The sequence below is a fragment of the Balaenoptera borealis genome (genome assembly GCF_965194805.1).
Source record: "Balaenoptera borealis genome assembly, chromosome: 14".
NCBI classification, from domain to species: domain Eukaryota; kingdom Metazoa; phylum Chordata; class Mammalia; order Artiodactyla; family Balaenopteridae; genus Balaenoptera; species Balaenoptera borealis.
The window spans coordinates 76669612-76683666 of NC_138875.1; the positions used below are offsets into that span (position 1 = coordinate 76669612).

A 14055-nucleotide genomic window follows, 5' to 3' on the forward strand; every position below is an offset into this window, starting at 1 on the left:
TTTAAATTTATTGGGAAGAAGAGAATCTAGGATGAGAATTTGGTTCCCCTAACCCACATTCCGAATGACCCACCTATAGGAGGATAAAGAATCAAACATTTGGATAATGAGTCATGCACAGTAGCAGGAAGCAGATGTGTAAAGCTCACAACCAAACAGGAAAGGGGAGGAAACTGGCAGGGTTCAAAGGGCTGTGGGGTCACAACCGGTCCTTCTGACTTTGAACTGCTAAGCAAGGGCAGTCAGGTCTGCCCTCTGCAAAGTTCTTCTCTACCGATTTTTAAATACTTTTACTGAGATATATTTGACACACAATAAACTGCACATATTTAAAGTATTCAATTTGATATGTGTTGACATGCGTACACACTAGTGAAACCATTACTAAATACAATCAAGGTAATGTATCTGTCACCCTTTCAAGCCCTCCTCCCCAACCACCCATCCTCAGGCAACCGCTGATCTGCTTTCTGTCACTATCAGACGAACCTGCATCTCTTAGAATTTTAGGTAAACAGCATCACAGTATGTACTCTTTTTTTGTTTGGTTTCTTTCACTCGGCATAATTATTTTTAAATTCATCCATGTTATGTGGTGTATCAGTAGTCCATTCTGTTTTACTGCTGAGTAGTATTCCATTGCATGGATGTACCACAGTTTATCCATTCACATTTAGACTGTGGCCAGGGTTTCGCTATTTCAAATGAAGCTGCTATGAACATTCATGTACAGGGTATGGTATGGACATAGGCTTTCATTTCTTTGGGGTAAATACCTAGGGCTGAAATAGCTAGATCATACATTTAACTTTTTAAAAAACTACCAAACTGTTTTCCAAAATGATTGTACCATTCTACATTCCCACTAGCAGTGAATGAGAGTTCCAGGTCCTCCACATCCTCACCAACAATTGACATGCTCAGTTTTTTTAGTCAACTGTTCTAAAAGGTTGTGATGGTACTGCATTGTTTTAATTCCAATGCTTTTACTTTGTGCTTCCTTAGTGACTAATAATGTTGAGCATCTTTCCATATCTTTATTTGCCATTTGTACAACTTAACTGAAGTGTCTCCAAAACTTTCTTTTACCTTTTTCTCTTTTTTTCCTTTTTTTGGGGAAGGTTTTTATTTTATTTTTTAAAAAATTTAAAAAATTTATTTATTTATTTATTTATTTATTTATTTATTTATGGCTGTGTTGAGTCTTCGTTGCTGCGTGCAGGCTTTCTCTAGTTGTGGCGAGCAGGGGCTACTCTTCGTTGCGGTGCACAGGCTTCTCATTGCGGTGGCTTCTTGTTGTGGAGCACGGGCTCTAGGCGCACGGACTTCAGTAGTTTACCTGCTTATTTATTAGGTTATTTTCTTCTTTTTGAATTTTGAGAGTTTACATAAATATACAAATATTTATCTCAGATTAATATGTCTACTCCAGTTTTGATTATTTCTTTGAATTAGTGATTAGTGTAGCTTTTTCCATTCTTTTAATCTCTTTGTGTCTTTTTTTTTTTGGTTGCACCAGGTCTTAGTTGCAGCAGGTGTGCTCCTTAGTTGTGGCATGCAAACTCTTAGTTGCGGCATGCATGTGGGATCTAGTTCCCTGACCAGGGATAGAACCCAGGCCCCCTGCCTTGGGAGAACGGAGACTTATCCACTGCGCCACCAGAGAGTTCCCTCTTTGCGTCTTTATATTTAAACTTTGTTTCCTGTAGGCAGCATAGAGTTTGGTCTTCCTCCTTTCTCCCAATCTGAAAAACTCTGCCTTTTAATTGGAGTATTTACATTATTTACAATTAAGTAATTACTAATATGATTAGGCTTAAATATATCATCTTGCAATTCATCCCATATTTGTCCCACCTGTTCTTTGTTCTCGTTTTCTGCCATCTTTTGGATGACTGTATATCTTTTTATGGTTCCATTTTATCTCCTTGTTGGCTTATTAGCTACAATGCTTTCTTTTGTCATTCAACAAAACCCCAGGTTGCTCTGGGGTTTATGGTATACATTTTAAATTTATCACGTCTACCTTCAAGAGACCACTTCATGTCTAGTATAAGACTCTTACAGGACTTCCCTGGTGGCACAGTGGTTTAGATTCCGCCTGCCAATGCACGGGACACAGGTTCAATCCCTGGTCCGGGAAGATCCCACATGCCGCGGGGGAACTAAGCCCGTGTGCCTAGAGCCCGTGCTTCGCGACAAGAGAAGCCACCATGATAAGAAGCCCGCACACCGCAACGAAGAGTAGCCCCTGCTCGCCACAACTAGAGAAAGCCCGCGCACTGCAACCAAGACCCAACACAGCCAAAAATAAATAAAGCATTAAAAAAAAAAAAAAAAAAAAAGACTCTTACAACAGTATAGTTCTTTTTCTCCCCTCCCAACTTTGTGCGTCTGGAAGCGAAGGGACTTCCAGTTCACAAACCTACTCTGGATTGAGCTCCATCGCTAGCATGTGTAACTAGGACAGTCTTTCTGGAAGGGACTGCACCAATGAAGGATATAAGAAAACTAATGAGTTAACACTACTTGCTCTGTGCTAAGTGCTCCATGCTGATTAACTCACGTAATCCTCACCATCCCATGAGGTACACACTAGCATAAATCCTACTGTACAGAGAGGTTAACAACTTGCCCAAGGTCACACAGCTGCAAAGGGCTGAGCCAGGATTTAACCCCAGGCAGCGCCGCTCCAGAGCAGCTGCATTTAACCACTATGCCATACTCCCACCCTCTAAGAAAGAGAAGTCTGGGGTGAAGGACAGCAGAGAATGGTTTTAAACTAGCGGTAGCAAATACTTATGGATGGCTTATTACGTGTCAAAATCTGTTCTGTGGCAGATTTTTTTTCCCAAAGATAGCCACAGCATTATCCTTCATATTACATGCTCTTCTAGAACCTGCCACCTCCCTACAAAGAGGTAGAGACTATGTCTCCTCCTCTTGAAACCAGGTGAGGCTTTGTGACTGTCTTGACCAACAGAGGATAGAGGAAGTAATGCTTATGACTTCCAAAGCTAAGTCGTAAAAATGCTTCCACCTTTTTCTCTCGGGTCTCTTGCTCTGGGAACGTAGCCACCACGTTGGGAGAGAGGCCCACGGAGGAGCATCAAGGCGACCAGTCCACAGGCCAGCTGAGCTGCCAGGCGGCAGCCAGCACCAACTTGCTGGTCAGTTGAATAAGTCATCTCAAAAACAGACCCCCCAGCCCCAGTCACTGTGTGCAACAGAGAAGCTGCCCCTCCCCCAAGCCCTGCCCAAATTGCAGATTCATGAGCAGAATAAATGACGTTTTCGTCTTAAGGTGCTGTGTTTGGGGGTGGTTCGTTATATAGCAATAGATAACTGATACATACCTGAGTACTTTCTGCCAACCAAGCTATTAAATTCTCACAGCAATCCTATGAAGAAGGTAACATTATTATTCCCGCTTCAGACTTGAGGAGATTAAGATGCAGAAGGGTTAAGTACCTTCCTGAGGTCACGCAGCCAGTGAGAAGAAAGGCTTGGATACCAAACTAGGCTGGTTAGCTTCTAACTGGTAGGCTGCATGCCTCTCAAGGATTGGAAACCCGAAAAGGAGGACAAGGTAGCGCCGAAAGGATTAAAAATACAGCAGCGGTTCCATCCCTCAAATGGAGTAACAGGTAGAAGGCGGGACATCTGGCTGCAGTCAGCCCTTGATCATTCTGGTCCTGCTCTACCAATGCCAACATTTCCCAACTCTGATGCCAGTGCCCACTTCTGAAAGAACTAAGCCCTAGGCAGAGACAGGAGAAGGTCAAACCACCTTCCTCCACCCGCTCACATGGACCAGGGAAGCAGGAGCCAAAACGTGACTCCCAAGTAGGAGAAAGATGCCTGCCGGCATCTGGATGGAGCTGGGAGCTTGTGCGCCTGCGCCTGTCCTCCACGACCTTTGCACAGCACGGCAGGAGCCAGCGCCCGGGACACAGCAGTCCTAGGTCGAATAAATAGCGGTGGTGGTGCGGGGTGGGCGGCGACAGGCTGGCACAGATGGCAGCAGACATTAGTGCCATTTTCCCAGCCCGTGCTAGACATAAGCGTCTGCAGGAGCCCCTGCCTTGGAGACCCCCATGTGAGCCTTCCAAGCCCTTCTTCTCATGTAGGGGTCTCAGGAAATTGATCCAGCTTCTGCCTCCTGCCCGGGCCCATCCTGGTGGGGAGAAGGCAAGTGGTCCTCCTCAACTTCTCCCCTTTGCCCCCATCACTTACACCACACACCACTGTGATGGTTGGTGGGGGGGGGGGGCGTGGGAACGCTACAGCATCCCACAGTGCAGGCCAATCCTTGCCACTTCCACCTCATTCACACACTCACACCAATGGCTTTTGCCTGGGAGCAGGTGACCCTTGGTATCTTGAAGGGCCCTGGTTTGGGTGACAGTCTTCTCCCCTGATGCACAAACAACAATTCCATCCAGTCTCTGAAATCCACAAGGACCACTGGGACAGGGAGAGAGACCAGCCTTCCGGCTGCCTTGGGAGGACAGTCCTCACGGCTGGAAATCTTTGACATCACCTTTTTTCCCCCACCCCTCATGGCCTATAAGTCGCCAGGTCTGGGAGGGTCTCCTCTCTCTAATCCATCTCCACTCCCCACGTTCACTGGAGACTCCTGCCTTTCAGCTAAAAGTCAGCAACAGCCTTCAGGCTGGTTCTCGCTGCCTGGGCCTTTCCCGGCCACCTGACCGCCGGGGGGTCTTGCTGCAGGATGAAGTCGGTAAAGCATAAATCTCTGATCGTATCCCTCAGCTGCTTAACAATCTTTCAATGGCTCGCCCTTGGGAAAGACTCAGACTCAGCAAGGGTCTTCAGGATCTGGCTCCCGCTGCATCTCTCTCCATTTCCTGTTCCTTCCCAAACTCCTAACAGACAGGTAGATCTTCAGAGGGCAGCTGGTGACTGCTGAGCACTAGGATGCCGGGGCCCTCACGCGACAGCGAGCATCACAGAGACAAAATGTATGCTCTCTAGTCACAGATCACACCTGGTGGCTGGCAGGTGTGAGGAGACATGTTGTGAGGCTGCAAAGGGCAGAACAAGGACTTGGGAGGAGATGTCACAGGACGGGCATTTCCGCCAGATCCCAGGAAGGCTTTTCTAACTACAAGAGCTGCCCCTGGGACTTCCCTGGCAGTCGGTCCGGTGGTTAACACTTCACCTTCCAATGCAGAGGGTGCAGATTCAATCCCTGGTCGGGGAGCTAAGACCCCACATGCCTCATGGGCAAAAAAAACCAAAAACATAAAACAGAAGCAATATTGTAACAAATGCAATAAAAACTTTAAAAATGGTCCACATCGAAAACAAAATCTTAAAAAAAAAAAGAGCTGCCCCCCAAATGCACTGGGCAGAGGGGGCTTTAACTCTCTCATGTCTGATTTATTAAAACTAAGTAAGCGCGAAGCTCTGGTGGAGCTGGGTACATATGTACTTGTCATTTTATTCCTCATGTGATCTGTAAGTTAGAAATAATTCTTAATAAAAATATTTTAAAACCAACAATGAATGGCATTGTTCTACTCGCTTGTTTGATGGGCATCCCCAGGGGCGGAGTGCAGCTCCTAGGTGCTGGGGGCGCTGGGTGGGGACTGGAGGTACCTGGGTAGTCCCTGCCCTCTGGGGGCACCTGTCTGCCGAGGCAGCACGTACGCCATCAACACGGGGCCTCAAGAGGAGGCTTCAACAGAGGGAGGTTCCCCCAGCAAGTGGCGAGTTGGACCAGCTGCCTTTGCGATTCACAGCATCTATGAATTTACAGATACATAAAGACGGTGAGGGGGACAGGCAAGGGGGTGCAGATGGCTTTAAAAATGACTCCCAACTCATGAACCACCCATGGGGCCAGCCATGCCACAACTGGTGCAGAGCCCAGCCGCTTGGATGCTGCTGGTTACCAGAAGCCTTCCACCAACACTGCCTCGCTGCACCGAGAGGGTGACAGGGTCTTTTTTAGCACACACGTCCCTCCCCAACCCTAATTAACCTCAGCCCCACAAATCTATGTAGCCCAAACCTCAGCTTCTGCTGAAATAACAAGCACACTTACAGGGCACATTCTGTGTGCCAGGCTATTCTCAACACCATATATTTATTTATGCATTTATATAAATTTATATATTTCTATAAATTTCATACTCACAATCACCCTATGAGGTAGCGACCATTATTGTGCCCATTTTACAGATGAGGCAATGGAAGCCCAGAGAGATCTGTGAACTTGCCCGGGTCTCGCACATTTAGAAGGTCAGCAGGTTCTGTGCTGAGAGTCCCCACGCTAAACCACAGAGCAGGGTTTAGCGTGCTCTATGGGCTATGGGGTTTCCCTGCGTGGACTTGAGTACTTTCTGCTGCTCAACTTAGAAACGATGAGTGTCAGGTCTGGGGTCTTAGAAAGGATGATGGTCAGGTCTGGAATGGATCACAGAGACCACTTAATTGAATGCCCATCTCTTAGAGATGGGAAACTGAGGCCAGGGAGGGGAGGTGTGCCTGTGTAACAGGGCTGATCCATCAGAGAGCCAGCTCTAGCACCCGGGCCTCCTGGCTCCCCGTCTAGAGCTTTCCCCACCACAAACAATGGTCACTCATCCCTCACTAGAGTAGTGTGGACAGTGGTGTGACGCCCACTGTCTGCCACTGTGCAATTGCTGGTGCACAGCTGTGACACAAATCAAAGAGAGTAAGCCACTGGCCTACTCCTACCCACCTGGGCCAAATCTGCACTTGCTGGGAGAAACAGCGGCCCCCTGGTCTCCAGGTAAAAGGTGATGATGCAACTTTTGGGGCATCCCCTGCACAGGGAGTCTGGACAACAAGGTGGTCTGGAGGGCTCTCACACAGCACCCCTGGTCCAGCCCCCTCCTGTGATCAGGGACCAGCCCTCACACCAGCGGCTGTCAGAGACCACGTAAGAATCAACATGTTCGGGGCTTCCCTGGTGGCGCAGTGGTTGGGAGTCTGCCTGCCAATGCAGGGGACACGGGTTCGAGCCCTGGTCTGGGAGGATCCCGCATGCCGCGGAGCAACTAGGCCCGTGAGCCACAACTACTGAGTCTGCGCATCTGGAGCCTGTGCTCCGCAACAAGAGAGGCCGCGATAGTGAGAGGCCTGCGCACCGCGATGAAGAGTGGCCCCTGCTTGCCACAACTAGAGAAAGCCCTCGCACAGAAACGAAGACCCAACACAGCCATAAATAAATAAATAAATAAATAAAAATTAAAAAAAAAAAAAAAGCAACAGTCTTTAAAGATTATCTTTATAAAAAAAAAAAAAAAAAAAAAAAGAATCAACATGTTCGACCTCTGACTTCGGCACCGTACTCGCCCAGAGCAGGGTGGGTGTCTCCAGACGAGCTGGAAAGGCAAGGTCAAGGCATACCGCAAGGGCTCAGCTGGAGGAGACGGGATGACCTCACGACGGGGCTGTCAGGGAGCTGGCCCTCCGCTGCCTCGTCCAGGAACATGATGGCTGGCCCTCGCCTCTGCATTTCCGTCTTTCCTGGGAGGCAGCTGGCCGGGAAACGGGAGGGAAGAAGGAGGGAAAAAAAGATACACAGCAGCGCAGGAGGGTGGGAGCGGCAGTCTTCTGGCTCCCACAGCAAACCAGCTTCTCCGCTCGCAGGAGAAGGGCCAGAGGAAGCTGAGCAGGAACATTCTTGGCGACCAGGAAGATCCCATTCGGCGCCTCTGGGGCAAGTCCCCCCCCACCCCAACCCCCAAAGAGAAACACTGTGTTCTGCACTTCGGGTGCCCTGGGCAGAGAACTCTCCTGTGAAACCAGCCTGCAGCCTTTTCAGGCCCGCCGACCTTCGCCACTAAAGATTTATGCCTCACCAACCCCTTAACTGCCCTCCCTGCCTCCTGGCAGTCAGCCCAGGGAGGGGAACATAGAGGAGAAGGAACAGAAAGAAACTGCTGAACCGACAGGCACTGGAATACAGAACAGCAATAACAACAACAGAAGAACGGCCTCCAAGCAGGAGAGAAGTTCCCCACGCAGAGGACAAGATGACCTGTCGCACAGATGGTAACGCTTCCTCCACGCTGACGTGGCAGGGCCCAGACGCTCCCTGCAACACAGCTGGCTGCTTTGCATGCAGCCTCTGAAACGAGCCTGTGGGGAATCCGAGCCCTCCGCGCGCTGGAGCACAGCCTACAGCCGCATCCTGGTGGCACTGGGTAAACAGAAACAGTTTCCATGTGCCGGCTGTAAAGCGGAGCCAGGGAGGAGAGGGCGAGAACGGGCAGGTGACGAGGGCTTCTGTGACCCTCCCTCCCATCCAGCGAGCGCAGGGTCCACTGGGGCTGGCTAAAATCACTGCGGTCTTCCTCTGGGGCCTGGGCAAGAGGTTGCTTTGGATAAAAGGCATATGAGCTCCTCGTGGGAGGTAGTTCTGATCAGAAAGACTGCAAGGCAGTGACTGTTCTTGGGCAGGTTTATACTGAGGACCCCACCCCATTCAACCCTCCCTCCTTTTCATTCTCTTACACATACACGACCTTATGCATTCACACACACACACACACATCCCGCACATCCTCTTCAAGACATAACGTAGCCCTGAACACCCCAGTTCGCTCCCAGCTGTGCCCCTCCCAGCCCTTGGTTCATGATCTTGACCCCCAGAGCCTCAGTTTTTTCATCCACTAACCGGGACTGGTGCCAACTGTGCACCTGGGCATCTGAGAAACAAATGCGAGTACCCACAAAGCACTTGGAGCCCTCCGGACACCGGTGCCCACCAGAATGACAACGAGCAATCACCCAACCGTTTGCCAGTTGTCGCTGAGAGCCCCACTCCATGGGAAAAAGCTTGAAGGGGAGAGGAAAATAAACCAGAGTGACGCTGATGAGTTTTCCAGGCACGGCGTCGCCGCCCTGCTTCTGTGCCGGCTGGCTCTTTAAAGGCCCCCAGATAAAAATCAGGCAAAAGACACTACACCGAAAGAAAGCAGAGCGCACATTTCCTTCTGCTCGAAACTTCTCTGCTGATGACTGATTGCAAGATGGCCTGGGAGGTAGACCCGTGTCATCAACCCACGTTAGGAAAGGCTGTAAACCCAGGCAGAACCCCGGGCAGATAGACTAACCTCCACAAAGGCGAGAGCTGGCGTGCAGCCCTCCCAGTTGAATCGCTGGCCTCAGGCCCAAAACCTGTCCTGCCAAAGGCTTAAGCCAGAGGAGGAAAGGAAAGATGAAAGGCTCACCCAGGCCGGTACTGGGTCAAGCACTGTTCTAGAAGGAGGAGTACTGGTTTGGAAGTAGCCAGGATAACGCCCTGCGCCACCTCCAACTCTGTTTCTGGCCAGCTGACAGGGACGTAAGTGGCCAAATCCAGAGGGATTCCCTGCAGATACACAAGGCCAGCCATGGAAGGGACTTGAACTGGGTAGAAAGTTGAGAGCAGCAGCTATAAACAGAGGAGATGTACGGAAAGTCAGGAGGGGTGAAGATCAGAAACAACAGACTCTTGGGAGGGGCCCGGAAAATAAGCATCTCTTGGTAATTTAGAGTAGCAACTGCTGTCCCAGGGGCCCACCCTCAAACTGGCCACATAGGGAACTCACACCCTGAGGTTGCAAATGTGACCTTGAGAGCAAGTCTCTAGTCTTAATAGATCATGCGGTTATTTGGGGGAGAAAATGAGAGGGGAAAGTTTTTAAAAGCCTGACCTTCTAGATGCAAACAAATATGGTTTCATTCGAGGAGACATTTACTGAGCACCTACTGTATACCAGGCATTGGGTTAGGCGTTGGATTTGAAAAAGTAAAACCATGAACTTTGCCCTCACGGAGTTCACAATCAGGAGGCAAAAGAAGGGATGTGATTCTGGTGCATTAAAGGCACTTGTTAGTTACAACAGCCTAGAAAAGGATGTGAGGACAGCTACCGTCCACGGGGGCTGGAGGAAAGAGGCAGAGAGGGATTCAGGGGCGATATCCGTGCTGGCTTTGAAAGGATGAGGGATGAAAAGGTGTTCAAAAGGGGGATGGGGATGGGGTGAGGGGTACATTCCACAAACAGGAAGGTCATGCATAAAGCACAGAGAAGCAAATAGCAGGCGATGTCTGGGAAACTGCAGAGGGTTCGGTAATTCTGAAGCCAGAGGTAAGGCTGATGTGTGGGAATGAGAACAAGAATAACAGCTCACACTCAGTGCTTTACGTTTGTTAATTCTTTTAAGTATAAAAAGCCCCATGAACTAGAGACTATTAATATCTCCAGTTTCCAGACGGGGAAACTAAGGCCCAGAGAGGCTAAGTGATTTGCCCAAGGTCACAGAGCAAGAAAGGGGCCAGGCTGGGGTTTGAGCCCAGCAGCCTGACTCTTTTGTGAGGCAGGAGCAACGGGCGGCCTGTAAGCCATGTTAAGGAGACTGGACTTGAGCTGCTGGGTTTTACCAGCAGAGCAGCTGGACCAGGTGTGCCAATCGGAAATACGCAGGCCAGGAGGGCATTCTCGGTTATACCGTCATCCCATCTACATTCTGCACAGGCAAAAGGGCAAGGTCCTTTCCCTGGAGGAGCCATGGTGAGCTCATGTTTACAGAGCAGTTAACTCGCCAGGAGCCGCTGGGGGTCATCTCCACTGTCTCACTGTCCTGACCACCCTGCACGTGAAGAACCATGTCTCGCCACTGCTACACAACCCACCACCACCCTCTGCCAAGGCACAGAGAGAAGAAGGGGTTTGCCAGATGCTGGCAGATAATTTCTTGGTGAGGCTGGAAATGATTTCCATCTTCTTTAGTCTGTGAATTTCAAGCCTTGACTTGGAATTGTAGTTCCTGCTCCCGGGCCCCTGGGTTTTTTATGAAACAAAAGGCTTTTATTCCCACTAATAACTCATCACAAAGTATTTATTGAGCACCTAACCATGTGCAAAAGGGCATCGGATGCTTTGAGAAAACATTTGTAAACACTACATCCATCTCAAAGGCCTACTTTTCACATACACACACACACACACACACACACACACAGAAAAACATGCAAATTCCACTCTGTTTACCCAGTGAAGAGTGCAGCACCTGTGTGAACATCTGTCCTGTATTCACTTGGAAGCACTGGAGATGCTAATTGTGAAACGTACAGGGATGGGGACGGGAGCAGTACAACAGCAAATGGAGACAAAGGCATTTTTCACTGCACACTGGCGCTCCCTGGGCCTCTGCAGGGGGTCAGCGGATAAGTGGTGCTCAGAGGAACAAGTCTGGCTATGAGACTCGTTCTCCAGGTGGGCTACTGATCAGAGGTCTACGCTAGCCCCTACCTGGGAGGGCCTGGGGGACTGACTGGACCCGGCTCCCACGAACACTGGCCGCAGCCCGGCATCTGGATCTCCTGTGAGCTGGTGGCTATACTCAGAAGAGCAGCAACAAGGGGTGAGATGGCCGGGAGGCACAGGTCCCTTGGGGGAGTGACATGTCAGGAGGAAGTCTACAGGAAGGTTCCCTTTCTGTCGAGTGGGGAAGAGAGCGCAAAAGAGGCATTGTGAATAAAGAAAAATACAATGGAAACCAAAAAGCCATCCTAAAGGGTGGGCAGGAGGTGAGGCTACTTCAGTTGAATTGTCTCTGCAATGCACCTGGATGGTCAAGGAAATTAACATATGGTTCCCCCATTTGCCACCACGGCATCCCTAAGAAAATCCAAAACCCAACTAACATTCCTTAAGAGGAAGCATTTAATAAAAGGAAGGGCAAGCTCAAGTCCTCAACCCAGAGAGTCCTTAGATTATCTACTCAGAGGCTCAAGAAAGGGCGTCATTGCTACTTTGTTGAAAATGAAACCATGATACTTTACTATTAGTTAGAGTTTCCACTTACTGAGGTGGTACCGGGAGATGTTATATGGAATTTCCCATTTAATCTTTATGTCAACCCTGAATGGAGATGTTCTTCTCCCCGTTTTACAGATGAAGAAAGTGAAACTCAGGGAGAAACCGAAGCTTAGCTCTTCCTTCAAGTTTGCACAGCTGCTGAGAGATGACACTGGAAATTCAACCCCATCCTTTGCTATAGACCAAGAGACTCTGAAGAAATGTCAGAACACACTACATCATCAGTATGTATGATCACTCGCCCGACACACACACATTTCTAACAACCTGAGGATTCTCCCAAGCTATCCCCGTCTCCAGACTTGGGAGCCCCTGCCCACCCTGGGACAGTGTCTGAGCTCCAAAAGGAAACAGCACAAAACATGCAGCAAAAGCAAACAGGTCAACTGGCCTGAAGGCTGAGCAGGCTCTGCAGCTGAGAAAGTCTGAGCCCCATCGAGGTGACCAGACAGGCTCCAGGGTGCGCCGTAAAAACTGCCATTCACAACAAAAAGGCAGGCCAGCCAAGTGCGAACAGCCGAGCCGGCAAGAAGAGGGGACCCTGGGGTGCCACAGAGAAAAGGCGTCACGCTTGTCGACGACCACCCACAAGTGAAAGCCAACGCATCCGGCAGCCTGGAGTGGCTCCAAGCCTTTAGCCAGCGCCGAGCACAGTCACTCTGCCCGAGCTGATTTCCAGCAAGAGCTCAAAGAATAAGAAAAAACAAATAAATAAAATCCCAGTCTAACAAAAAGAGAGATTAACAAGAGGGAGAGGTGGCCTACGAGTGGCGGGGTGGTGGAGGGGCGAGCTCAGATGTGAGGGAAGGTGGGACCACACCACCCCGGGCTGACATGGCAATTATGAGACGTGTGGACCCCGGAGAACCCCAAAAGCAGAGACCAAAGACATCCCCAAAGTAGGCTGCTCCTAGGGGAAGCAGGGGCCAGGCCCCGCCCGGACTATTTCTGACCTGATCACACGTGAATGAGTCTCCTGGTCACCCCAGATGGTTCCAGGGGCTGGTTAAGCTGTGACAAACAGAGTCACTTGGGACCCTGGGTGTTTTGGGAACCTAGTGACTCACTCCCAGATATGTTACTTCATGGGAGTCTGTTATTAAGTGCCCTGGGTGTGTGCAGAAAAGATGTGGTCCGTGACTCTGCAAAAACTTGTGCTCCCAGAAAGAGGCACATCAGGACCCAAAACAATAGCACCTGCTCAGGCACAAAGCAAACCCTGATTCAGCACATGAGACATTAATCAAATCTGTCACATGCAGGTGCTAGGGAGCAAGCGGGCCTCCGCGCAGTGTGTTCAGAGGATGCGAAGGTGTAGAAGTGCAGCCGCTACCCTAACCAGTTAGGGACGGTTAGGGACGGTTAGGGAAGCCTCCATGGAAACAGAGGACAAGATCTTCGGCTGAAGAAATATGAAGTGGGGATAGATCAGAAACAAGAGACGGCAGCCCACGGGAAGGTTTGGTAGTGAAAGTGGTTCAAACGAAAAAAATGTGAGATTATGTGACTGTTAAAATAAAGGAGATGATAGGGGACTTCCCTGGCAGTCCAGCGGTTAAGGCTCCGTGCTCCCAATGCAGGGGGCACGGGTTCGATCCCTGGTCGGGGAACTAAGATCTCGTATGCCGCGTGGCACAGCCAAAAAATAAATAAATAAATGAGATGGTATGAACAGCCCTACGTTTAAGACTTTTGCTTATTGGTTCTGATTTCTGGGAGGCGTAGTGAAAGAATGAAGAAGGCCCATCAGCCAGGGGTATAACTGAGGTGGAATTTCTCATGGCCTGGAAAGTGCTGGGGCCACTGCCACGTGGATGGGGGCCAGGCTGGGAGGGTGGATCAGAGGCCTTGGCATTCAAGGTCTTCATTTTCATTTGATCCAAGAACTTGGCCTAACCCTCACCAAGTGAACGGGTCTGAGTTTATGGTTTCCTTATCTATACTCTGAAGTTAATGAAAGTTTCAAAGCCACTAGAGTTTGGATGGAGAAATGTTCCCTCTGGGCGAGGCCTGAAAACAGAGGTGGCAGGTCTGCGATCCGAGAGCAAGAGGGACCCACAAAGCTGCCTTCCCCAGGGGTGTGCTGGGCACACAGCAGCCCACCAACACTGACGATGAACGAGGCCCACTGCTCCACTGTCTGCCTATGCAGGTCACTTCCCTCCCTACCCCTCGACTTGCACATC

At 49.8% G+C, this 14055-nt stretch overlaps 1 protein-coding gene across 6 annotated transcripts in view; it reads right to left on the reverse strand.

Moving 5' to 3' along the window:
• The window catches only part of TPCN1 (two pore segment channel 1), a 63810-nt gene that overhangs the window by 34227 nt on the left and 15528 nt on the right, over window positions 1–14055 (reverse strand). Inside the window, exon 1 of one of the 6 annotated variants that reach the window (XM_082353977.1) lies at window positions 7405–7648. The exons of the other annotated variants lie outside the window; for them this stretch is intronic. Within the exon in view, the coding sequence (XP_082210103.1) occupies window positions 7405–7513 (109 nt within the window). The 5' untranslated portion in view covers window positions 7514–7648. Of the gene's footprint in view, window positions 1–7404; window positions 7649–14055 lie in introns of those variants that run through there. 6 annotated transcript variants of the gene reach the window in all.